The sequence below is a fragment of the Crocodylus siamensis genome, chromosome 13, assembly GCF_052110815.1.
Source record: "Crocodylus siamensis isolate JL-2025a chromosome 13, ASM5211081v1, whole genome shotgun sequence".
NCBI classification, from domain to species: Eukaryota; Metazoa; Chordata; order Crocodylia; family Crocodylidae; genus Crocodylus; species Crocodylus siamensis.
Genome location: NC_143407.1, coordinates 37,136,575 through 37,161,633, shown reverse-complemented (window position 1 = coordinate 37,161,633; position 25,059 = coordinate 37,136,575). Strand labels below are relative to the sequence as shown.

The 25,059-nt window shown below is 57.1% G+C and overlaps 1 protein-coding gene across 4 annotated transcripts in view; it reads right to left on the bottom strand.

Annotated features, from left to right (window-relative positions):
* SSH2 (slingshot protein phosphatase 2) overlaps positions 1 to 25,059 on the bottom strand; it is a 101,895-nt gene that overhangs the window by 18,293 nt on the left and 58,543 nt on the right. For 2 of the 4 annotated variants that reach the window (XM_090025652.1, XM_090025654.1), the window contains 6 exons: positions 12,182 to 12,285; positions 9,492 to 9,556; positions 5,192 to 5,313; positions 2,773 to 2,841; positions 2,151 to 2,216; positions 416 to 610 (listed from right to left, as the gene is read on the bottom strand). In XM_090025652.1, coding sequence (XP_089881778.1) covers positions 416 to 610; positions 2,151 to 2,216; positions 2,773 to 2,841; positions 5,192 to 5,313; positions 9,492 to 9,556; positions 12,182 to 12,285 — 621 coding nt within the window. Of the gene's footprint in view, positions 1 to 415; positions 611 to 2,150; positions 2,217 to 2,772; positions 2,842 to 5,191; positions 5,314 to 8,508; positions 9,092 to 9,142; positions 9,454 to 9,491; positions 9,557 to 12,181; positions 12,286 to 25,059 lie in introns of those variants that run through there. The other 2 variants (XM_090025653.1, XM_090025656.1) reach the window with 2 other exon arrangements.

Sequence of the window (25,059 nt, the reverse complement as noted above, 5' to 3'; positions counted from 1 at the left end):
GCACTGGCTCCAAAATCAGCAAGCAACATGCCTGTGTCTGCCCAAGTGCAGGAAAGTCCTGGAAAACCCCAGTGTCTCTAAGAGACGCCCAGCCAAGCGCTCACAGCAAAGGACCAGGAGACAGGAAATCCTGACTCGTGGCTCCATTTGGACAGGTTCCTCCTGGGGCTTTGCGAATCACTTCGGAGAAGGGCATCTGCCTCCCAGGAGAGCCCCAGGGAGACGTGTGCAGAGCGCCGAGAGCGTGAAGCGCAATGGCAACACTGAGGACACCCAACTGCGCATGGAGAGTTTCCAGCAGAGTCCCTGTTGGCCATCCTTCCCCTCAGGCCAGGACCCACTTGTTACCTCCTCCAGCTGTGATCCCTGGGGCAGCTGCCTGGCTACGCAGAGACCATGCACCGGCTGTACTTACACGTCCGTGAAGAGGGCGGGCGAGTCGGGGCGGTGGGACTGCACATCTTGCATGGCATTCCACTCGTTGACGGACGACTGGTCGGAGTTGATGTGGCTCTCATAGTAGCTGACCCAGGTGAGGAAGAGGCTCCCGGGATAGTAGTTGTTGCTTCGGGCCACCTCACAGGCCTTGTGCAAACTCTGCAGAGCAGACCTGCAAGAGACACCCGGGCCTCAGTGCCTCGGCCCCAAGACTGCCCCCCACTGCCAGTGGCACCTAGCCAATGTCCCACTTGCCGGGCTGCCTCCCTCAGTCAACACACACCTCTAATGGCCCCTGGGTGTCAGGGGTCCCCATCACGGAGCAGCTGCTGGGCCCTAGGGCTGCAGGCTACAACAAATGCACATACCATCTGGCAGGAGATGGCAGGTGTGCGCCCCTCGGCATAGGAAGCTGCTAGGACTGAGGAAGTTGCAGCTGTGGGCAAGGCCCTGCTTTCCATGCACAGGCACGAATGCAGAGGTTGCACATTCCCCAAACCCTACACCAGGAGGGCACCAAACCCAGAAGAATTTTTGCGCCAGGGTTTTGCAGGTATTTAGGCACCTTCATCCCCACCCCCCGGCCCATGGAAGATGACAAAGTTCTCCCAGTTGCTCTCCAAGAACTGTTCTTTCCCTATTTTTAGCTGGTTTTAGACCTTGGATTGCGAGGGCAAAAATCCAGGGCAAAAGCCAGGGGGCAACACTGGCGCACGCCACGCTGTGGGTGGCACATTCTGCGCTGCCAAGACCTGAAGCTAGAAACACTTTAACAGCCATTAAATTCTATCCTGAGCCACCCTAAAACCAAACTGGTGGCCTCCAAGCTAATCACAGTGCCCATTTCCCACAGGAGACAAGGTCCCCAGAAATGGCACCGTGTCTGCTTGTGGACATGGCAGCCTTATTCTCCGATCACGTTTCACAACATGCCCATCCACAGCAGCCTGGCTCTGGGGGAAATGCTCACAGCTGCATTCCTCAGAGGAGCCAACTGTTCTGCCCTGTCACATGTCAGCCACGCGGTAGGGGATAAGCATGTTGTTGAGTGACCTGGTGGGATGTGCGCAGAACCGGGCCTGCCAAATCTGGAGGGGCTCGCTGCTGGACGTGTAGCATGCAGGAGATGCAGCTTGTCCATGGCAGCCTCCAGACAAGCCCAGTACTACCCACGTGCACGTGTGTGGTGCACATGCACACAGACATGTGTGTGTGTGACATGTCTTGCAGTTTGGGACAGCAAAGCTATCTAGGAGAAGCAGCTTTCCTCTCTAACAGACCCAGGTAGCTGGATCCTAATGGGCCAGTTTGACTCACTCCCAACCACCCTGGCAGCAGAAGCAGGTCATGAGAAATACCCACCCTGCTTGGCACCTCTACCTGACACCTGGGCATTGTGAGCAGTGAAACAGGAACTCAGATGGGGTGCATGCCCTGGGGTGCCCGCCAGGTTTTGCCCCTGGCCCAGCACCGGCCCCCAGTGCAGGCTCCATCGTGCGACTGACTCTACAGACTGGAGACCGAGGCTTCTCTCCCCATCAAGCTGCAGGGACGGTTACACAGACCACGGGCTCTGAGAGCAGCCTCCCATTTGCAAAGGAGGGGCTTGGCTCTGTGGCTGGGTCTCATGAGGCATCAGTGATGCACATGCCACCTGCTCTGGACAAGCTTCAGCTGCCCCAGAGAAAGGCGCAGCAGGGCAGAGTCCTTACCACATGGCCTGCACGGACACTGGCTTGAATATGTGAACCCTGTTGTCCGTCGAGACGCTGAACCCCCTGGGGAGAGAGAAACAGTGCAGTGAGAAAGGCCTCACATGGCCTTCTTGTCAGCTACCATGGAACAAGCCAGGCTGGCAAAGAAACAATCCACAGTAATCCCCCTGGTTTAAGCACGTGCATCGGTTAGCCACAGATGCAGCAGATCATCCTGGCTGCGGGCACCCTCCAATGCACCTGAAGGGGCTGGGATGGACAGCAGAGGCGGGCTTTCCTGCAGGCTGTCCATAACTGGCACGGGCAGGAGTTTCCAAGCCAAGAGGAGGTTTGACAAAGGAATCGCCATGCTTATTTTTACACCCAGAGAATCTGTCAGCCCCTGACAGAGCCACAAAGCAACGTACAAAAGGCCCCTTCAAAGAAGCTTTCGCTACACACCTGCCCCTGCTGAAAATTCCCTTGCATCAGCAATCTCTCAGACACATACACGTGTGCACCACACATGAACAGACACACGTGCACACGCTGCTGCTCAACACATGCAGCATCCCTCCCGATGCTCCTGCGTGGCCCAGAGCCCCTCGGCTTCCCGCCCGACTGCACCAAGGACACTTACCCATCCCCGTCCAAGTGGATAAGGGTATCGCTCCACAGTGGCAGCACCAGGCCCATGGTACAAGTACTACTGCAATGGAAAAGAGATAGTCAGGCAGGCGTGTTCCCAGGAGTCATCCTGATCATTTCACAGCGACAGCAGCAATTTGTATTCATCAGAAATCATGAATAAATCTCATGGCAGTGCAGAGACACCATGCAGTCAGCTTCGCTTGCTACAGGTGTCCTTGGCAGACTGAAGTGGTGTCTGACACGGGCTGTTAACCAAAGCTCGCGTATGCTAATGCCCTTGGCAGCCAGCGCAGAGCACGCGCATCTCCCCAGGGGAACAGCGAGCGGGATTTGGAAGCGGTAGGCTCTAGGAAGGAGGGCAGAGGGTCATGCGATCTGCAGTCAGCTCAAGGAGTCGGTGACAGGAAGGGTCCCTATCTTGTCTCGGGTGCTGTCAGCCTGAAGGCTCAGCGCTGGTTCTGGCTTGGTTTGTTGTGGTCGGCAGCTTGGACAGGTGCTGGGACCGGGACAGTATTACTCAATGCCAGCAGGAACATCAGCACGCGAGATTAACGGCAGGACCCTGGCGCCCCCCGTACCCAGCAGCTAAGCGCGGATTGCCGGGGGTAGTGTTATTTACTGGCAGTTTCGCTGGTCTCCTGACTGCTCCTGTCACCTTAGCAGCACGCTGTGTTGGGCCATACACTTGGCTGGGCCAAGAGCAGAGCTAAAGTGATGAAAGAAGCAAAAAAACCCAAACCTGTTGGGTATCAGGTCCCCGGGCAAGGGGCTGAAATCAATATGGGATCAAAGAGAAGTCTTCGTGGAAAGATCTGGGTCGTCCTGTCCTCTGCATGCTAATGCTTCGCACTGGACTTGCTCAAGTGCGCATGGTCTAACACCCACCCCGGGGACCAAAGGGGCCTTAGCCCGAGGGGCAGGTGTGGAAGGGCCCAAGGAGGCACGTCCATACACGACTATTTCTGTGGCCTGCAGGAGATGAGCTCATGGAAAAACTCGATTCTGCGAGGCTTGCCGAGGTGGCCAGGGTATTTTTAGTGACACCCTTCACCCGGTGCTTCGCAGGGGCCATAGCAACTGCTCTATTTTGAGTGGTAAATATTGAGTGGACCGGGGGAGGGCCGTAACTCTAGGAGGCGGCTAAAAACGACCCCGCATCGTTATCGGACAGCGTGAGACCAGGTGCCAGCGAGCCCCCTCTCGCCACGGGGGCGGCCGGCTCGGATGCTGGAGCCGACGGCCGCAGCATTCTCCTCGAGACCAGCTCGGTGTCAAGGCTGTGCGGCCCCGCGAAGCGCGAGCCCTGCACCGACTCCCCAGGGCTCGATCCGCCCTGCACGCAGCACCGTTTACATGCTGCTCCTGCTGTGTAAATGGGGCTTTGAGCTCAGCACCCGACCAGAACTAAAGCTGAAGTGCAAGCGGCTGCTATAAATCCCCAAGGACGGCCGAGCAGTTTCTGCTGGGTCTACCGTGAGCCTGAAGACTGGCTGCTGGAGGGGTAGTTTGCCCCCAGTACCACAGTTGGCAGCAACTAAATCACTCACACATTGAGATGCCCCTCAGCACTCTGGGGCTGGTGCACAGAGCCCACATCACCAGGGACTTCCCACAAAGTTGCCACAAATGCCGGGCATCCTGTTGCCTTCCCTCATACCTGAGAAAGCCCAGCAGGCAGCCTGTTCGGGTACATGCCTCACACCCTTCGCTCTCTACAGAGCACCCTGCGTCCCCTTTTAACCTCCAGCTAGGAAGCCTCGCCCAGCACAGCTGGCACGGCTCGCCCGGGCTTCCAGTTACACAAGCAGCAGAGACGGCGTAGTGACCACATTTTGCAACCCTCAGGGAAGCTCAGCAGCCACTCGAATAAACGCAGCGAGGCACTAAGTCCTGATGACGTGCACATAGCCACACAGCCCGCCCAACGTGCCCTGTGGAGCCCAGATGCCACCACTTTGTGAGTCCTTGACCACCTCAGTGAAGGACTGTCACTGTCCCACTCAGCTCAGGCTCCAGGCATCTGCAGCTATGGCTTTTTATTATTTCACATGCTCCAGGAAAACTGGACATGATGAATATAAACAAGACCTCAGGGACTCTCCATTAAGTGACTGTAATAACTCTTCCGGTGTCTTGCTTGGGCTCATTGGACCTGTATTTTTTGGGGATTTCCAAGTGAAGCCCTTCCTGCCAGCTCGTGGCAGCATAATACTTGACCTGGACTGCACATTTCAGAAATACAGTCCAGGATCTCCCCACCCTTTAAAGAGCTAGGGCGGGAATCTGGGGGCTGGTGAACAGGGCTGAAGCCTGAGGCTGTCTGTCCCAGACCAGGAGGAGGCCCAGACACAGGTCGGTACCAGGCGCCATTGAGAAGAGGTCCCTTCCTGCCGTGGCATGCCAGGTACCTGTCATTGGAAGAGAAATCCATTCCTAGGACAATGCTTTCCTCGGTGTCTTGCCGGCCGTTGGTGGACACCACCACCATGTATCGAGTGCGGTTCTGGTACGTGCTTTCCAGTCTTACAGCCTGAGGGGAGAAGAGGACAGAACAGCCGAGATCAGCAGACGTGCCAGCGTCATGCACACGGGCACTCGCGCGCATCGCCCTTTCGTGCCAGACAGCAGGCATCGGTCACTGCCAGCCTGAGCTGGCCTGGGCACCGAGGGACTAGAGCACCTCTCTTACACCGGGGTCTTGCCCTGATGTGCTCACTGCAGCCTGCTGACGCGGGGGAGCTCCATTACAGCCAGGGGGTGTTGCCAAACACTGCTGGCAGCAGTCCACGGGGTGGCTGCTTTGGTCCTCTGGACCGTGCTTGCCCCAGAGAGGTGCTCCTGCCCCACGCAGCTCCTCACAGGCATCGGCTGCGGCTCCAGAGGAAGCAGCTGCGTCTCCCTTTCGAACAGAAGAGGGAAGAGCCGACCCTGCTCTGGAACTGGGGAGGGCTGATGAAATCCAGGCAGCCGGCTTGCCGGCTCCGCTGGCGCGCTTCTAACAGGCGCTGAGGCGACGGGACCGCCGTGTGAGCACCCTCTGCCAAGCCGGCAAGAACAAGCCGGCACCGAGCTCCAGCAAGACGACAGAAAGCCTAATGCATGTGCCAGAAGCCAAGGGGAGCTACCAATTTGTGTCTCCCAAGGGCAGGCTGCGGTGCACCCAAAGGAGGGGCTGCAGCTAGCGTGCATGTGCCTGCATGTGTTCAGCCTCGGTGGAGGCAGCACACTTTGCGCTTTCTGTGCTCGCTGGCTTCTGTCCCAAGAGGCCCGCAATGACTTTAATGGAAAAACCCACTTGAAGAGAAACCAAGGCTCCCACAAAGAAAGGAGATCTCTTAATTATGGTACACTGAGTCATGAGCTTGCTGTGGGCCGTCTGAGCCAGCCCAGAAACCGCGTGCATCCCGGGTGTTTATGCTGCCACTGGGATACGGTTTCCTGAACTTCCCAAGGAACCTGGGAGGAGCAAAGGAGGACAAGGGGGGTGGAAATAAAACAGCTGTCACAACCCAGTCCCATCCCACTCACAGCACGGATACCTGGCTGCAATTACATCCAGGACCTGAAACTCCCCATCATGCTTTTAAGCTTCTTGGTCTGCGGTTCTCAGGCAAAGGCCCAGGCACAGAGCCCACGTCTCACACCCTGCTCAGGCAGCAGGCCCTGTATGCCTGCAACCCGTGGCACAGCTCACCCGCTAGCTGGGGCAAGCTCTGATTTCCTGGTTAAACCCTCCAGGCAGTGGAGCGAAGCCTGCGGGTTTGGCAAAGGAGCTCCCTGCCCAAACTCTGTGCTCTTGAGAAGCTCAAGGGAGAACTGCAGCTCTGGTAGGCAGAGTGCCAGTGCACAGCTAGCACAGCCGCCAGGGCCACGGCCCACCCCACCTTACGGGGGACTAGGCAGCTTGGAGCTCGACTCGACGTGGCACAACACAACGCTCTGTGCAGCGGAGGTAGTGCCCTGGCCCTGTTGCTCTAGGCTGAACCACGCACCTCATCTGACCTCTCAGTCCTGGCCACGATGCACGTCTTCTAGCAAAGTGGGGACAAGTTTGCTGGGTCCAGGATGGCTGGCTGTCCAGGCGACAGTCTTTAGGACTTATGCAGGACAGAGGGGGTGAGGAGTCTAAGCCAAGCTGAAGGGTCCGTGGGAACCAGGAAAACGGCATGGGATTGTTCACCCACAGAAGACGACAAAACCCAGAACGAAGACGAGCAGGAAGCCTCTGCTCCCCAGAGCCCAGGGAGCCTGAGCCGCACGGGTTCCTTTCTAATTCCTCCTCCTGGCCTGTCTGGCAGTTGGAGGATTAATGTAATCTATTTTACTACACTAAACCAATTTGGGTAGTGGTAATTAGAAGTGCGACTTTAACGTAAGACCTTTCAGCGCCGGCTGCCAGGCAGGTGCTAAAGGTCATGTGGCCTCAAGTCACAGAAAGGATTTTTCTCTTAGAGATTTTTAAGGAAAAAGCAGATTTTTTCTGGTTTGGCACTTGACACCCAATGAGCACCGTCGCCTCTCCCCTTGCAATTTGTTATTTTAATGAACCGAGTGAAAAAGCTGCACTTTGCACTGATAACAAGAGCTGACCCTCGAGCATCCCTAAGCCCTCTGCAAACAATTAGAGCCTCCTTGTGCCTGTGAGGACAAGGGCCCCCGACCCCTGGTCCAGGAGCTACCTCCCACCTTCTGAAGTAGAGCGTGGAGCAGCTCCTTAAGTGTTACCCCTCTTCACCGCCTGGGTGTGCGCTGTGCTGGTTCTCTCCAATTAGCTGCCCGCGCAAGGGGAGATCTTCTTCTTTAAGAGGAAGCGTGACTTACACCACATGAAATCTACTGTAGTTATTCTTGGGCCAGGCTCCCCTTCCAAGCGGCCAGCTTAAATATGCACCGTGATTATAGTGCAATTCTACCTTCTGCTGTAACCTTGCTCTGCCAAAGAGTTACATCATGCAGTATTTACCCAGCCACAGGCAAACCACATTGTGCAGGTTCAAAGTCCACACAGAGGTCCCGCCCTTCCACCCCAGGCACGGCGCACAGAAATCTCTGCCACTGCGGAGGCAGCGGGCGTTTCTAAGCTGGAAGTTTTGGTTGGAGGCAGAGCAAGAGCCTGCGCTTGGAAACGGCTCCAAAGGCTCGGGCGTGCTTTACCCCATTTTCTTCTCTCTCCTGGGCCTGCACTGGAGCTGCCAAAGGGCCCAATGTGGTGCTCGTGGAAGCCTGGGGGAACAGTGCTCCCGGCTCCAGTGCCAAGCGGAGCAGTGCAATCACTGCACCAGGCCTCCGAGACGTGCAGCTCGCTCTTCGTGCCGCCAACGCCGGAGGAGAGGAGAGCGGTTCTTGCGGCACTGTTTACATTCGGAGTCTCCGCCGTGTACGTTATTATCCAGGAGCCTCTTGCCGCTGCGTGCACCCCTCCTTTGTCCGCAATCAATGGGATTCAAGTGGTCTATTGAACTTAACCTCCTGCCAAATTTTAGCATTCTGAATTTAACGCTGCACAAAAGGCTTTGTGTCTCGGCCCACAGAGTCCTCATTCAGCTACGAACAAGGCCAATTTGTCCCTACTCGCACAATGTGGCCACTGATATTGCTGAACAATTACTTGCTCAATAATTTCAAGCAGACTAACACTGGGCCCAATCCGGCAAAATGCTGAGCATGCCAGACCCCCACCCACCTCGCTGGGAGCCAAGGGCACTGGATGCTTTGCAGAAAGTACCTTTCAGACGGGTTTCCAATGAATCACGACACAGGCAGCAGCAAAGCACTTTCCATTGTCATGGTCAAAGTTTAAGTGCTTTGCAATGATGGCAACTGCCTTCCATTTAGACTAGATCCAGCTACGTGGTGGGCCAGGAGGAATCTGCAAACCAGTGGTGCTGGAATATCTCCCATGATGCTGGCTTGTCCATGGGGGGAGTGGAGGGGAGCAGGGGTGAAAAAATTGTTGCGACAGACCTAGACTAACCCAGCCAGCATTAGAAGGCCGATCAATGGTGATGGAGGACAAGAGGGAGAAAAAAGGCACTCAGGATCCTGTAGGCACATCACTGCATTCAAGGCGTTTAAGACACTGTCAGTTCCCCCGCACTTCCCAAACCCCCTCCTTTCTGTTTTAGGAGATACCCATACTATAGATCCACCACTTCTTTCCCACTGAAATCCCCCAAAGACAGGTACAACGTGCTGCCTAAGCAAGGGAGTCTTCCCCAGACCACCCTGAGCTACCAAGGCAGGCCCAGGACGGACCGTGGTGGCTCAGTGCTCAGCCGTGCTGTTATGCAAAGATTTGAGGATGCAAAGAACTTGAATGAATTTGCTGGGATGCAGCTTGGGCCAGCTGGATTCATTACCTGCGTTGCTGTGGTAATGTTCTGGGTTTTATGACAACAGCTACAGGATCTTGAGCGACCACGAGTGCCCAGGATGCGGCTCAAGTACATGGCAATAAACAAAGGCGGGAGCCCTCGAGTCACCCGTTCACCCCGTCTCCCTGGGCAAATAAATAAGTCGGCCTTCTTTATCAGCCACTCCTTCTCCGTGTAGCTGTAAAGGAAAATTCCCACCTCCGCAGCCCTTGATAAAGCAGAGGCCATGCAGACACATGTGCCCCACCGCTGTGGTGAGTCACAGCCGCTGGTGTGTCAAGCAGGCACATTCATTCCCGCGGAGCATTAGTCAGGAAGCAAGGAGCCAGCCTACCAGGCGGATGTTGTCCTCGGGCCGAAGCAGGATGAACATGGCCTGCAGGTGCTGCTGGAGGTCTCCTGCAGGGAGAGAGGGGGAGAGGTGAGGCCACAGCCCAACACAGCTGCCCGCTGCTCAGCTGCCCTGCCTGCTCCAAGGTCCAGGAACGAGGCAGGCAGTGGCCCCTGCCAGCACCACCAGTCTCTACTCGGGGGCGACAAGCTTCTCTGGCACGCGGGAAGCAGCTTTTCGCCCTGGACATTCCCTGTTCTCACCTCCCGCAGGCCCCAGTCCCACCACCCCCTTGACAGGAGCTTGTGCTTCCTGGGCAAGCTCTGTCCCTGTGACACCAAACACACTACAGACAGAGAGGGTCTGCCTTGCCCTCAAGCAACCCCCAAGCCAGGGATCCCACCTGCATTTCTGGGTGGCTTGGCGAAGACACACAAGCCTTTCCTGATCCCCCCAAGACACATTTTAGCCTCCAGAGAGCCCTGGGACTGGGTCTCAACTGGACACAGGCTCTCCACCCAGCAAGAGGCATTCAATGACGGCCCTGTTCCAGACAGCGCCCTGTCCCTGGGAAGAGGGATCCTTGCCCAACATGGCCATCCTGCAGGGACTGGCTGCTGCAGGGGGAGCAACTACCACCACTGTCATCCCAGCTCCCTGCTCAGCTGCTCACTCTCCAATGCTGCTGGGAGACTTCCCCGTGCCAGAGGTCACAAGGGCCAGCCCGACTGGGTGCTGGGGGCCGCAGCTCCACGGTAAAGGCTTAAGGAGGCCTCAGCCCGGATGGCTCCTGGCAGGGACAAAGCCTGCAGTTGAAGCCTTTACACCCCACCAGCAGCTGAGAAAGCAAGCAATGCTTCTCCCAGCAAAGGTGAAGAACCGCGCGTCTCAGGGCTTTGAACTGACAGCGGAGCTGGAACTGGAAGCCAGCACCTTGTAGCATCCCTCACAACACACCAAGTGTTGCACAGCGGCTTCAGAGAAGAGAGTGCGCAAGCAACTTGCCAAGCCGGTTTCTCTTCCTGGGAGGCTCCAAGGCCAGTCAGCCAGGGAGCAGACAGACACACAGGAGCAGCTGTGTTGTGTTTCTTCTCCTTTCCCTGCTGGCCAGCCGCCTGCCAGGGCAAAATCCTGAACTTTCAAAGCCGGACAAAGCATCAGGACCCTGTTTAGCTCTGCCTTGACAACCAGCCCAGCCGCGCTCCACGTGTGGGCCTCAGGATGCCACACAGGAGCAGGGAAGGGGCAGATGTGAGCAAGGAGGGCACAGCACCGAAGACTGCATGGGCTGTCAGCACGGCTGGCGTCGCAGCGGCAGTCGCTGCGTCTGCCCCTCCGTCCTCTGGCAGACGGCGGTGAAGCAGCAGCCAGGACAGGATGGGAGACAATGCACCTCACCCCTCGCAGGGTTTAGCTTCAGGACAGCTCAGAGGTCTTCATTACAACAGCAACGACAGACATGCGAGCGGTCTCCAGGTGGCAGATCCTGCCAGGTGCCCGGGCAGCGCTTGCAGATAGAGACACCAAGGCAACAGGAGGCCAAAGGCTATTACCAGGCAGGCCAAGGACAGAGCTGGGATTAGAACCCAGTTTTCCAGGCAACAGAGACTCCAAGAACGCATCTATTATCTCTGGACAACTTTGCCCCCCCTTGCCTGCAAACAGTTCAGCTCCTGCTTCCATATCTGGGGAGGGCAAGGGCACATGTAATTTTTTCCGTCCTCATCCAGGGCTGCTTCCTCAGGCACCTCAAAGCCTCTGATGGCAGATGATGGGATGAAACTGCTGTGGAAACCCTGATTTGAGCAGCTGCTTTCCAGGGGGGATAGAGCAGAGTCCAGTGTCTCTGCTGTCTGTTGCTGATACCTGAGCAAACTAGAAGTTCTCAACATCGCCCCAAACCATCCAGTCCCGGACGTGCCCTCAATGAATCAGCCCCGTGTACACAATGACCCAGCAGCGTTTGGGCTGTGTTCTCCTGAGGCTGACTTGTCAAACAAAGAAAGCAGAAAACAAGCCGAACTTCCAACGGAGCAGGAGGACGAAACTCAGACTGCCTTCGTATCGTCCATGCCGTTTGTCAGCATCCGGACACCAGTCATGCTGATACGGCACGGTGTTTTCCTACCAGCATTCACATCCGGAAGGGGACTTTCCTGGTGTGAAGCTGGTTAGGGATCAGGGAGAACAGCCTGCAACCCCTGGTGTTGTGGTGCTAAGTACTGAACACCCCCTCCCACACACACACGCACCCAGGACAAAGCTTACGGAATAAGCTGACAGCTGCTGGGCCATTGTGGGCAGATATTCAGGCCGGCGTGTCTCTGCGCTAGCGATCATTTTGTGTGACCCGGGAGGAAGCTTGCATTCTTGGCAGCGCAGCGGTGGCTCAGCTATTTATGGAGAACCAGTGACCAAATCTGTGGGCTGTGACAGCCTCCTTAAATCACTGCCTGGATGAGTGCAAGCCAACAATCTTGCAGCCTGCTGGGACCAGCAGTGCGGCCCCGTGATGTTTGAACGAGTGGGAACGGTCGCGCGGAGCCTCGCAGCCGTGAGCTACGCAAGCCGTGTTTACACAAGGCCGCGTGCTGGCGCACACGTGGCTTCCGTCTGGCTGGCAGCGAACCCGGGAGAGGGTGCATTCGGGGACAGGGCAACCAGGCCGCTCTGGCAAGTGGGGGCACACTTACCTGCATGCTTATTGCGCCTGTGGCTGATCCTGGGAGTAGAAGACCCATTTCCTCTCGGCAGGAAGAGTGCTGCCCCTTTCACTGTAAGGAAGCTCTCGCTGATGCTGAAAGAGAAAGATGCAAGAGCGTGAGCAAGTGGAACCCAGCCCCCGTCTTTACAGGGAGAAAAGCAGCCTGGTGCAAGGGGCCACTCCTTGCTGCAGATGGTCCAGCCCTCTAGAGAAGGCACACAGGCCCCACTCCGTCTCTGGGCAGAAGACAGCAAGCTTTCTTTTCCCCCTAGAGATGTGACAATATGCTCAGGGTGCACCTACAGAGCAGTGCGAGCAGAGGAAAAGCCCAGAAGGCCCCTCCGATACTTCCACCCCGAAACGGCACGCAAGCATGCCTGGGGCAGTCCCCAACAGGGCCTTTGTGATTCCGGTTTCTCAATGCCAACACAGGGCGCAGGCCTGGGATCTGGACTGCCACGCATGTGGATAACTCTGTCCCTCGCTGGTGAGGCAGCCTGCTGATGCCCCGGAGCTGCGACTGCCTTGCACTGGTAGTTGGCTGAAGGAACATCAGCGTACATGACAGATTCATGGACCACAAAAGGCTACTGTCTGATGAATCACATGACAACTGGCTCGCAAGGAGACTCGTGTAAATTAAAACCCAAATTAACGCTGTCACCTTAAGCTGCCACTTCTTGCCCTTGCTTTGCCTTGCCATCAAGCAACATGAAGTGCGAGAAGCATGCCACCGACCCTCCTGAGCCCTTCAGCCACTTTCCTGTTGCTGTTTTGAAACAGAGATGCTGAACCAGGGTGCCAGGGTGCCAGGGCTCCTGGGGTGCCCTATGATCCTTTCAAGGGTGCCAAACCCGATTCCCCGGATAAATCCAGAGTTCTCCAATAGGAATCCGTACAACCGTCCTGCTCTGCTGCGGTCTTTCTGAGGTCTTTGCATCAGAAGAACTACTCTAGTATTTTTCTACAGTCAACCCGCCCACCCACCCAAAAACTAAGAGCTGGAATTTTCCAAGTGTGCTTCGAGTCCAAAAAGGTTGAGAATCGCTGTTTCTGAAGCAGCAAGTGAGACATGGCACCTGTGCTGGGATCACAGCACCAGCCTCCGGCTTCTGTTCTACTCCAAACTGATCAGCTTAAAACACAACCAAAAAAAACTTTAAAAAAAAGAAAGAAAAAAAAAAAAAGGGGTAAACCAGAAACCACAGCCCCGGGCAACAGGATGGACTGCACGAAACGGAGACAACGCAGGAGTCACTGCCACCGTGCCCTTGACAGCCCCGCGCCATAAAGCCGCCAGCTTGCTACACGCGTTCCCCCCAAGAGACCGGCCACCGTAGTTCCTGCCACCATTTATATAAACCTACAGGCCATTATTTGCTGCTCTGAAAAGCCGAGTTGAGGAAAAGGAAGTTAAAACAGCAAAAAGCCCCTCCACGTGTCGGAAGAAAGTCATGAGAATTGGAGAGAAGCTGGAGCAGACCCAGGGAACGCCCTTCATGCACGCGTCTCCTCTTCACATGCAGGGGTCTCAAGTCACCGAGCCAGGCAAGGCGCTTCAAGTTAAGTCATTTCAGCCCCTCTGAAGACAGAGGCTTTGCAAAGGATCCTGTCGTCACCCGGAGCAAAGAGCCAGGAGGCCAGAAGCACCCTCAGGTCAGCACCTCCTGACCCAAGCGGCTAGAAAAGCCCGAGGTCAGAGAAAACTGCATTTCCCCAACCTCTGCCAGGACCAAATGCCACCTCTGGGGGAACGCTGCTGTCCTTGTTGCAGACGCCTGTCAATTTGGCACTCTTCTGCTGTGCTGGGCTTTAGAAAAGCAAGTACCCTCCCAGCTCCCCACCTTTGCTTTTGAGCCCGCCATATCCCAGGGGCCGAAGAGCCTGGAGCACAAATGCTCCGGTGCAGCCTGTGGTCTCCCCTCGGCGTCACCCGTTCCTGGGCTATAACCAAGACCAGATGCATCCTGACACACAGGCGGACGTCCCGGCCAAACCCGAACTGGGGCAGAAAAGAAGTTTTCCCCAGCTCAAAATGGATCGAGGATCATTACTGTGCTCGATAAAGTGGATCAGCGGGCACTTGAAACAGCTGCTTTCTCAAGGAAACGAGCCAAGACCCCCGCACCAAGAATCCCAACCAGCTGGCCTTGGGCACCAGGGAACGGCGATGTTTCCTACGGCGGGTCCGGGCCCCTCGGCTCCTTGAGGCACCCGTCGGACGTACCAGGAAACTGTTATTTTGAAACCGCGGCTGTGGCAGACCCCCCATCCCTCCAAACTGGCTGAAGAATCATTGCAGAGGCCTCGGGTTCTGCAGACGCGCATTCCCGCTTCCTCCGACTAGCAGGACAGGTTGCCAACTCACCGGCTCCAGGGCGTGGGGAGGGAAAGCATGGCTCTCTGCCAGGCTGAGCCGCTCCATCCAGTGTGATTAGCATGCAGGAAGGGCCCAAGGCAAAGAGGTCCTCTCTTCCCCTTTCCTCTCCCCTCTGCGCATCCAGGCCCAGGGCACTATCAGAAGCGCCCGAAGATCGAGCAGCCCTAGGAGAAAGAGCGGCATGGGAACAGCAAACCTCCTCTGTAACCTGGCTGTGGCAGCCCACTCAGTTGCTGCTGGGGGTTTCCCGGGGCAGCTGAACTGGCCTAAGGATGCAGTTAGGGGATTAAGCAGCACGCGCGTGGAGAAGCACCGAATGATCTGCACCCAGATGGTCTCTGGGCCGCGCAGACCCGTGCCAACGCTCCGTTTCGCCCGCATCGCGCAGCAGAAGGCAGGACGGAGCAAAGGCACAGCCAGCCCCCAAACACCAGCGTGGAGAAAGGCGCCGGGACCATGCCTGGGCTCCACGCGGGCTGGTTCACCGTGCCACAGGGCACTCGCTGCAGACACGGAGCACGCTGCGCTCAGGGATCACGACGTTCCTGTTCGGCCCGTACCTGGCCCTGGAGATAAGCGTGTGCGCGGCAGCTGCCAGATGAGCTGTGGGAGGATTCGGCTGCCCTGGTATCTGGGGTGTGCTCCCTTCCAGGTGCGCTCTCGGGCCGGGGCAGGCAGGGTCGAGGCTGCACGCTGGGCAGGATTCTCCGACGCCCCGCACTCGGAAGCAGAGTTCAGCCCCCGCGTCTCCCGGGGCCCTCAGCCCATCGCAGCACCAGGCACGTCACCTGGACAAGGGTGCGCCCCGCTGCCCAGAGCTCCCGGCTTCACCTGCACGGCAGCCCTTATTCTACTGCAGAACTTGTAACGAGCCCTGGCACAACCCGAGGGGACAACTTTGCTCCGTACAGGAGAGTGGGGATGAAGACGAGCCCGAACACCCGCCGTGACAAAGCAAGGAACACCACGACACCAGGCATCGCTGCTATTCTCTGGGGAGAAGGTATCCCCTTGGGGCCACCCCACCCTGATGCCAAGGCACTTCTTGATCTGGCACGTTGCACAAGCAAAGCAGGGGCCGTTCGCCCTTGCACGGCTTCCCTTTGCAGACGCTGCCCAAAATGAGAAGCAGGAGGGAGGCTCCAGGCCCCAGACACCTCAGGCAAGTCAAGTCGCAGGGCCAGAAAGGCCCCTGGATGGGTATGGAGTCCAACCCCGAGCACCCCGTGTGAAGCACTGGACTGTCTGCTCCCTCCTGACGGCCCCACCTCGGATGGCTGTTTCTTCATGAAGCATCCTAGGGCCTGGACACTCCTTTCAAAGCACTCCGTGGAGCCCCCTCACTTCCTAAAAGGACGTGGGGAGAGGAAACGGCTGCTCACGGCCTCAGCTGACCAGCGGCCAAACATGCCAACCCGGTGGTTGTTACTGCTGAAGAACCAGGGATACATGTCACAGGCAGGGGTCCACAGGGCAACATGTGATCACCGAGCAAACCCCTCACACGAGTTCAATGCCCCAAGGGCAATAAAACCAGCTGCAGAACTGAAGAGCAACCCCAGACAGACGTGAGGTTCGACCACAAGCGCTCTCCAGTTACAAAGCAGCGACGGGCCACGCTCGGCTTTGTTCTTCTCCTTGGCATTACAGAAAGAGACCTTTTCAGAGAAGGTTTCACGGGCAACGCCCGGCTCAGAATCAAGCATACCCGAACCAAGTCTAGCTTTGCCAGCTGGGTGGCACGTTTGGGACTGTGTGCACAGGCAAGGGTGGCACTGGCATGTTGGCAGCAAGCAGGTCTGACCGGCTCTCGAGGAAGACCCGTTTCTACTCGAGCAGAAGGCGATGACTTCTCGTCTTGTGGAGGCCAGAGGTACACCTTGCTGGGGTCGTTTGACCCCAGTACTCTTTCCTGCCATGGCAGGGGGTCGGACTCGATGATCTGCTCAGGTCCCTTCCGACCCTAGAAACTATGAAACCCCACATATCCCCTCGCCCCTCTGACTTCAACGGAAAGTTGCACCAGGGGAGCTAGAAATCTGCACATCTGTAACCGGAAGCAAGGCACCAACAGGCACGAAGTCTGCAGGCTTCCCTGCTCGCTCGTAAAGGGCTGGGCATTACGATGCTGCACGTTACGGACACAGCCCTTCTCATACCATGCAGCTGGGAGTCTAGAACTGCCTTGCCCTGAACAGATTCTGCCTTGCGGGCCAGCCGGCTCCCCGGAGGCACCTACATGCTTCCCCAGGTGCTCGGAGACGCTTGCAGCTGTCACACCTGGCACGTGAGCGAGCTGCAAGAGGGACCCCAGCGAGCTACTTACAAGGCAGGGCCCCGAACTTCCTCCTGCTATCAGCCTGTGCTCAGGCAAACTGCGTCTTGTCGCAACCCCGATCCAATTCACGCACCACTGAGCGGGACGATGCAGTTTCAGTGCCTGGCACTGCCGCAGTGCTCTGCGCCTCCAGACGCTCCTTGCCACGCACCTGGGTGGTGGGACCGTCCTGCATTGCTCACCAGTCTTCAGCAGCCCCCAACATAAGCCGCCGTAAAGAGGGCAGTTGCAGACGTGGTCTTCAAAAGCTGGGAGAAGCTGGCTCAAAAGCCCAGGGAGAGAAGCCGAAGCACCTGGGCTGCTTCTGGCACTGGCCTGCCCCGGTGCATGCTTAATTGGGTTATTGTGAACCAGAGGAAGTCTTGCCAGTCAGCTCAGCTTATTCATCAGCCTGTAGCTTCCTTCTACAGCTTTGCCCAGCCCAGCCCTCATTCAGGCCCTGACCATCAGGGCAGCCCAGCTGACAGAGGCTGGCGAGAATCGCTTGAAAGTCTCAGCAGAGAGAGGGTGGAGGAAACCATTCACCCTCCCCCAAATCAAGACCTGGCGCAGGGACTACTCTGAACGCAGCTGCAGTGGCAGGAGGCAAAGCCCCTGCCTTGCTGTCAGCTCCTGAACCAGATGCGTCTCAGGGCACACTCAAACAGGGCTGCTGGGAGCACACGGAGCTTGCTCAGCTCCGGTTTTAAGGAGAGGTGAACGCCTGGGGGTTTAGACTGGAATGACCCCCCCACACACACACACATTTCTCCTCTGCAAGCTGCACGTACATCCGCAAGCCTCAGGTCCCGCTCGCCAAGGCCCCGCGGAGACGGGCGCAGAGCCGCAGGCAGCAGGGTGAAAGCCTGCCCGGCCTGGAAGAGGCTGCCGTGCCAAGGACAAGGCAGCTGCAGGTCAGGACGACAATGGAGCGCCGCAGTAACCATGGAGGCTTCCAAGCTGCCGAACAAGGAGAGCTCTTCCTAAAGGGCATCTCTTGGGACACGACAATGGCTTGGCGGGAGAGGGGGGGCGAGAGTCCGGGGCCAAGGGGCTGGTCCCCCCGCGGGGTCAGTGCCTGCTGCAAGGGGGTGTCTCGGGAAAGTCTCAGGCCCACACGTCAGGGCTCCAGAGACGGAGGCAGAGAGAGCTGGCGAGGGCAGAAAGCAAACCAGCCAAGGAAGCTGGAGGGCAGGCAAGCCGGACACCTGCCGACAGGCCCCCGACACAGAGCACCCCACAAGCGAGCATGTCGCCTCACTCAGGCAAGGCAAACCCTGCTGCAGAGGGGCTCCAAGTGCTCCCCCACGCTGTACTGCTCAGCGGTCTTCGGCCGCCCCCAACATAAGCCACTTACGGCGTATGTCTAAACAGGTGCCGGGAGGGGAGGGGAAGCGGAGGCAGAGATAGAGGAGCGTCACTCAGCAGCACACAGCAAGTCAGTGACCGTCAGGAACAAAACGCCTGTCCCCATTCCCGGCCTGGTGCCTTCCGATCAACGCCCGCTGTATTTTGCAAGCACCAGATGTGGGCAAAAGCGCACGTGCAGGCCACTCGCACCCCTCAGCCGAGGCTGCGGCGCCAGGGCGCGCGGGGAGCAGCTGTAAGGAGCGCTCCAAGCCCGCCGGGGGCAGCAGGAATGGGAGAGCGTTCTTGTGGGCCGAGGCAGACCTGCCCGCCGGGCGTGGGGGTTTCTCTCCTGCCCACACCCCAAGTGAGGACTGGTTTCTGTTCCTCTCGGGGAAGAGGCTGGCCCCTGCCTTGCACCTGCTGTGTGTGCGGCTCCGCCGCAGGGCTCCCACCACCACTGGCTCCACGGGCCCAGCCCACGGAGAGAGCGGTTCCTGCAACACCCACGCGCAGAACCGATGCTCTGGGGAAGCGCTGCCAGCCAGGGTGCGACAGGTCCTGCGGCAGGAGAGGAAGCACAACACAGACGCTTGCCAGCGCCACGCACCCCCCGCCCCCGAGTCCCACCCTACAGCAGGAGGGCATCGGGCGAGACCATCGCATCTTCTCCCCGTGCCGAGCACCTTAGAGCAGCGACTGCAGTGCGGCAGGACTGCATGGCTGGGCTCAGGACCTCGGCAGAGCTGGGACCCCAGCTTCAGCCTCCCAGGTCCCAGGCCCGTGCTTTCAACCACAACACCATCCTTCCCCACGCCCTGCGGTGCCTGAAACAGGAAGCGAGCAAGTCGTACCTGATGCCCGCAGGTTGTCAACAACTTGGCCGACACAGCGGGGCCAAAAGGGCAGAAGACGTGCGAGCAGACAACAGCTTCTCTGTGGTTTACGTGCTTTGCAGTAAACAGCTGCACCTTCCCTTGCTCCCTGGCTTTTGCAGCACCAGGTTATGGCCATTGCCAGGGAAGCCACAGAGGGTTAAAGTGTTTATTGAAGAGAGGAGTCATCCCAGGGCTCCAGGTTGTGCTTTGCTCACAGGAGAGGCTGCAGATGGTCTGCCTGGCTGGAGGGAACCGTGCAGCACCCAGGCATCAAGAGCCATCAGACTCACTGGTGGGAGGCTGACACCACGGCTATGGGGCTTCACAGCCTCGCTGGAGGGGCTAGCTGCCAGCACGGGCTTGCAAATTAGGCCCTGCGAGCCACCAAAACCAGTAAGCAGAAGGGGACCGACTGCCCGAAAGAGAACAGGAACGGTGGCACAGGCCAGGGAGAACAGGGAAGAGCTGTTCTGATACTTCTGCAACTTAAGCAACAGCGCAGGGGAAACCAACCCAGCGTGGGAACCGGCCCTGGCTCAGACGCTTGACGTAAGCAGCATTTCTAGCCACATCTGCATTTCTGCAAAGCTTGAAAAAAAAAGGCAAAGGAGCTGTCAACAGGCACTTCCTCTGCTCAGAGGCAAGGCTCTCCGGAGGCAGCGTGGCTGTGATAAACAGGCTGGCCACGCTCAGCACACAGATGCAGGCCTCTGGCTGGGGGTGTCTCCCACCCCCCGACCATGGCCCGATCTAGGCAGGTGTCCACAGACACCTGCCATCCAACAAACGGCCCCTCCTGGGGATGGGCGCACTGCAGACAGGAAGGGCTTAGGTGTCTCGCACTTATTCTCCCCGCTCCGAGTGTCAGGGGAGCTGGCAGCCAGAGCAGAGGGGCCATGATCCTTGCAAGACCCCTCGCCTCAAAGAACAGCGAGTCACAGGCAGAAGCCGCCGGGTTCATGAGAGCAGGTGGGAGCCTGGACTCCTGCTCCACCTTCTCCCCTGGCCCAAGCAGCCACTGGGAAGACATCCAAATGGAAAGCAGGGAAGGGAACCGTGCTGAAAAGGGGCGCGAGAAACCCTGCCTCTGGCAGGAGGGACGCAGATGCTGGAAGCCGAACGAAAGCCCCCGGAGCCACTTTGCTCTCCAGCCACTTGCCACGCTCCCTCCCTCCCTCCCTCCGCTGGTCCCTGCGAGCGGCTCCTCGGCAGCGGGCCGACCTCTGGACTCCTGTCGCACGCGCTCCCTTGCAGGCAGACGTGGAATTTATTTGTTACAGATGCAGGAAGGGGGGGGCTGGTTGGGTGTTTTTTTTCATTCAAAAGCCAGACTCCAGAGGAAGGAATTGAACTCGCTTCAAATTCATGTGCTGGTGCTGATGTCAAGGCCTCTGCGGTTTCTCCTTTAGCCTCATATGCCTTTGGCCTGCAGCTGACCCAGCTGAGGCTACGCCACCCTCCCGAGCCAGGAAAGCAGCGCGGCCTCTGAGAGCCGGCCGGCACGATGCTCCTGCCCCACGTCCGGCTAGCAGGTGGACCGCTCTGCCACCCCGCCAGCTTACACAGCGGGGCACGCCACGAGAGTGGTGCCCGGCTGCTGAGCCCCAGTCACACGGGGCAACTGGAGGGTCTGTTTGAAGATGCTCCCCCGTGCCGCCTCGCTGCCAACCCCGCCTGCGCGGCTTCCTGCCCGGCAGCGAGCCCCGCGTCACGGGCCAGCTGCAAACACAAGCCAATTCCTCCCTCCAACCCCCCCTCCCAAACCGCTGGTGGTTGGGCAAGATGTACAAGGTTTAACCCGAACTCCACGTGCTGCTTCGGGGAAACATGCAGCAACGCCCTACGTCCTGAAAGACGCTGCGTGGCTTCAGAGAACTCCCCGTGCCCCCAGGTCGCTTTGGGGGCTGCGACTGACTGGCAGCGGGCGGCTTCATCTCCCGTTCCCGTAACGTGGCAGGAGGACTGCTCAGCGCAGGCTGCACTGATTGAACTGCATGCGTCAGGCAAGCAATAGGGCAGGTGGCAAAGTGCCGGCTGCTCCAGGGCCCAGCACCGATGGCGCGACCCTGGCCTGCCTCAGTCTAACCATCTAGATGCAGCAGGGAAGGGCAGGAGCTCAGGGCTGAAGGCGCTGGGGATGCGCAAGAGCGCTACTCCCACGGCTTCCAGCTCAGCTCAGCTGTTAGACGTGGGGTAGTTGGTGAAGTGTAGCAGCCAACACCGCTGTTTCCCCTTGCACAGCAGCCGTGCGACGCCGGGCAGTGCAGACCGCAGACAAGGAGGAGAGGCGGACTTGGTTTACACGACGCATTCCCCGAAGGTCTCCAAGTCGCGGCATTCCCAGATTAAACCCCTCCAGGACATTCTTCTGGTGCTATAAATTGTTTAAGCATCTCTGGATCTCAAACACAATCAAGGCTAGCTGAGCAGGAAGAAAGTTATGCCCAAGGGAAGGTTTCTAAGGATTGTTATTACCACGTGCTCAGTACAAATGGCTGGCTCTGTCCAAAACCAGCTGGCTCCTCTTCTCCGAGCACAACGATATGAAGTGCCTTCAGAGATGTTTTAAAACATTTTAATCAACGTGGGAAAACTCCATTAGCAGAATTCATTTTTCACGTCAGGGATCAGAAACAGCTAACCAGCTGGCAGCCTGCTTCTCAAAAATTAAACCTCCTTTTCCTATTTCCCTTCTCCCTTTCAGGAAGGATGCAGCCGGTCCAGGAGGTAGTCTTTAATCATCAACCTTTAAAAGCACTGCTTCCCTATGCAAAACTGTTGTAGTAAGTTATAACCAGGAGCGAGTGCCTCACTCAGCGTTTGATGCCGCGTTTCCACAGCCTCTGCACCTAATACACCGCACTTTCAAAACATCTGACAACTAACCTTGGCATGCCAGTCCCCCCGACACACGGAAGTGCCCAATTCATGCCTAACCATGTTTGGTCTGACTGGCAGAGCCCCACAATACTCCAACAAGAAAGACCTGCCGCTTTAAATATGACTGTAACAGAAGTCAAGGGAGATGCACTGAGGTCGACACCCTGTCTCTGTCCATATTAGTCAAGTCCAGGGCCATCTATATTTAGACGAAGCATGTCCCACACTTCAAAGACAGAAAAAGAACAGGGACCACTGATCTGCCCGGGTTAGAGGCAGTACTGGCTGTGCCCCCCATGAAACGGGGTCATCTTCGCGCCAGCCCGGGGACACCCACAGAATCCTAAACTGAAATCCCCCCTCGATTTCACAGCATCCCTGCAATCTCCATCCTGCCAAAAAAATGGCCTTGCAGCAAGTCGGGGAGCAAGCCAGGTATAGCGGCAGGCTGAGCCAGGACTCCCACGCCGGGGCTGCCAGCTGCCTGGGTCAGCTCCGCCGGGAACACGAGCAAACGAATTGCGTGCCCGGGCCCCTGCGCTGCACCGGTGGCTGCCTCCATCCGCGTCAGTGCTGCCAGCACGGGAGTGCCGCCCCACAGCCCCAGGACGCTGGCGAGGAGGGAGCAGGTTTCCCAAGTCACAGCCCAACTGCCTGCAAAGACCCTGGCAGTAAAACCTAGGGTCACAGGCACCAGGGGCCGGCCACGTGCGTTCGGAGGCATTAATGCTTCCTGCACGAGCTTTTCCTTTGTGCGGCGGGGAAGCAGAGGCCTGGCTACATTTGCCTGCTGCTTTCTGGTAGCAAGAGGCCTCGGGATTCAGCTCACAAAGTGGCAGGAAACGCATTGTTCAGTGCTTTACCTTGCAGGCTGCGCTCAGCGCTGCTGTTTTCCCATACCCCGGCCAGGGTCCGACTGTCCCTGGGCAAAGGCTGCAACGGCAGCCCTAGAGACCCCGGCTTTGGAGAGTCGCAGCCCGCTGGCTTACCAATGGGGCCTTTACTGATAGCAAGTATTAACTTGTGGTGGCCATAAAAAAGGTCTCCGGTGAGGGGAACAGCCCTCGGCCAGAGCTTTGTCAGCTGCTTTTGATTCAAAATTGGGAGCTGCAAGGAGCTTTGAATGCTGCGGTGATGTAGCCCGTAACCAGGCTACTGATTTGTTCACCCCTGCGTTGTCATGGAGGGTCCTCCAGCCAGGCAAGCACGCCGGTGACTTCATTTTATGGGACAGCAGATTCACCGTGAAGGGAAACAAACTTTCATGCGACTAGAAACAACGGCTGGGAATGACAATTAATTAGCAGAGACAAGACATCAAAGAAAGGTTTGCCTTGATCAACCAAGAAAAAAAAATAAAAATCTCAATTGCTTTCTGGTCAAAAAATCCGATGCTTTGGCCTGGAGCAAAAATATTTTAGACTGGGACTCATTCAAATGTTTTAAGAGCAGTTTGTCCCTCCTCCTCTCCCCACAGAAATATGTATCTAGATCATTTGGCTGGACAGCATTATGGCTCGTGCAATTTTTTTCTCAGGCGCTCATTAAAATTGCATTGGATTTCTTCTGGATTAGCAGACTCAGCCCAGTCATTTGTCAGCAGGATGAAGAGTTTAACATTTTCGCCTCCTGGAGTGTAATGTCCCTATTGGTGAAAGGCTGCCGGACGACGCAAGTTGGAACAGGGTGACAGAAAATAAATTAATTTGGATATTAGGTGCAACCCCCACCCAAACCCACAAAAAATCCTCGCAAGATTGGTAACAGCGCTCGCTAGTTCTGCCGAGCCAGCAAGGAAAGGGGTATCAGTGCTGTCTCTCTAAGGTGGGCATCAGAAGTCACATTAGGCAGCTAGCCTCCCATTCAGGCAGGATACCCCCTCCCAGGAAAGTTTGCAAGCTCTCCCCCCTGCCCAGCATCTGCACCGGGGTGGAAGATATGGTACAGGAAGGCGGCTGCTTTGCTCCGAGCCCCCGCTTCATGCCTAAAATGCTTCCCCGGCTGCCAGCATCTCCAGAGCTGCCCGTGTGCCAAAAGGCACTCAAACAAGTATTAGGATCCACAGACGGCTGAGCTGAGCTAGCTCCACGCTTCAGGAGCCAGGGTATAGGAAAAGTCTGCTTCAAAATGCCATCTCAGCACTGCTCCCCATGCCTCCTTCCCAGTGCGTGGGACCGGTTTTGATTGGAAGCGATATCCCTTGCGACTTGAATCTTCTCCTGGCACTCTGAAGAGCGATCACCTTACCCGGAGTACTTTATTCCTGAAATAATTTCCATTAATCACTCAGCACGCACCGTTTCAAACAGAAGCCGACAGGCTGCAGGACGTCTAGCACCACTGCTGCGTTCCAGGGCTCGTTAAGCGGAGGTCATTCCCGCAACAGACAATGGGCCAACGCGCGAGAGGCTCCCGAGCTGCCGCCAGCTCTGCCTGCGAAGCTTTCGGGAGTTTTAGAGCCGTGACAACAGAGAAGCGAACTCGCTGAAGCATCTGCATTTCCATACACTTGCAACAGAAGGATTGAAGAAACCCAGCCACCCGCCAGCAGAGTTAGGAGGCAGAAAGGAGCACGAGCCACTTTTCAGACCCCCTCCACTTGCATGGAGATGCTGCCTCGGCCGTGAATTAGCTTCTAGGTTTGGTACCCAGGGCGACACTCCGATTTCCAGAGGTGTCAGCACTTCCCATTAGACACCCATTTTTAGGAGTTTCTAGCTCAGCAGAACAAAATAAACGGCAAAGTTCAGCTGACTTGGTCTTGGCCGCGAAACACTAAAAAATAACGTGCGTGTGATGAGAGTGCTTAAAACACCGATGTTTATAGATTCCAGATGTGTTTTGCCCTGAAAAGTTCAGGTGCTAAATTTTACCAGCAGTGGTGGCTTAAGTACTTTTCGTATTTGAGCGATGCAAGGACCTGAGTTAAGGGCATTATGAAAACTATTCTTACCACACTGCCTCATTTCAAGCCCCGCATCTGAAGTGGAAGGATCGATGTAATGCTTGATGCAGCTGTCTGCTGCAGCCCTGGAGGAGCCAGTCTCCCCGGCTAGCAGGAAAAG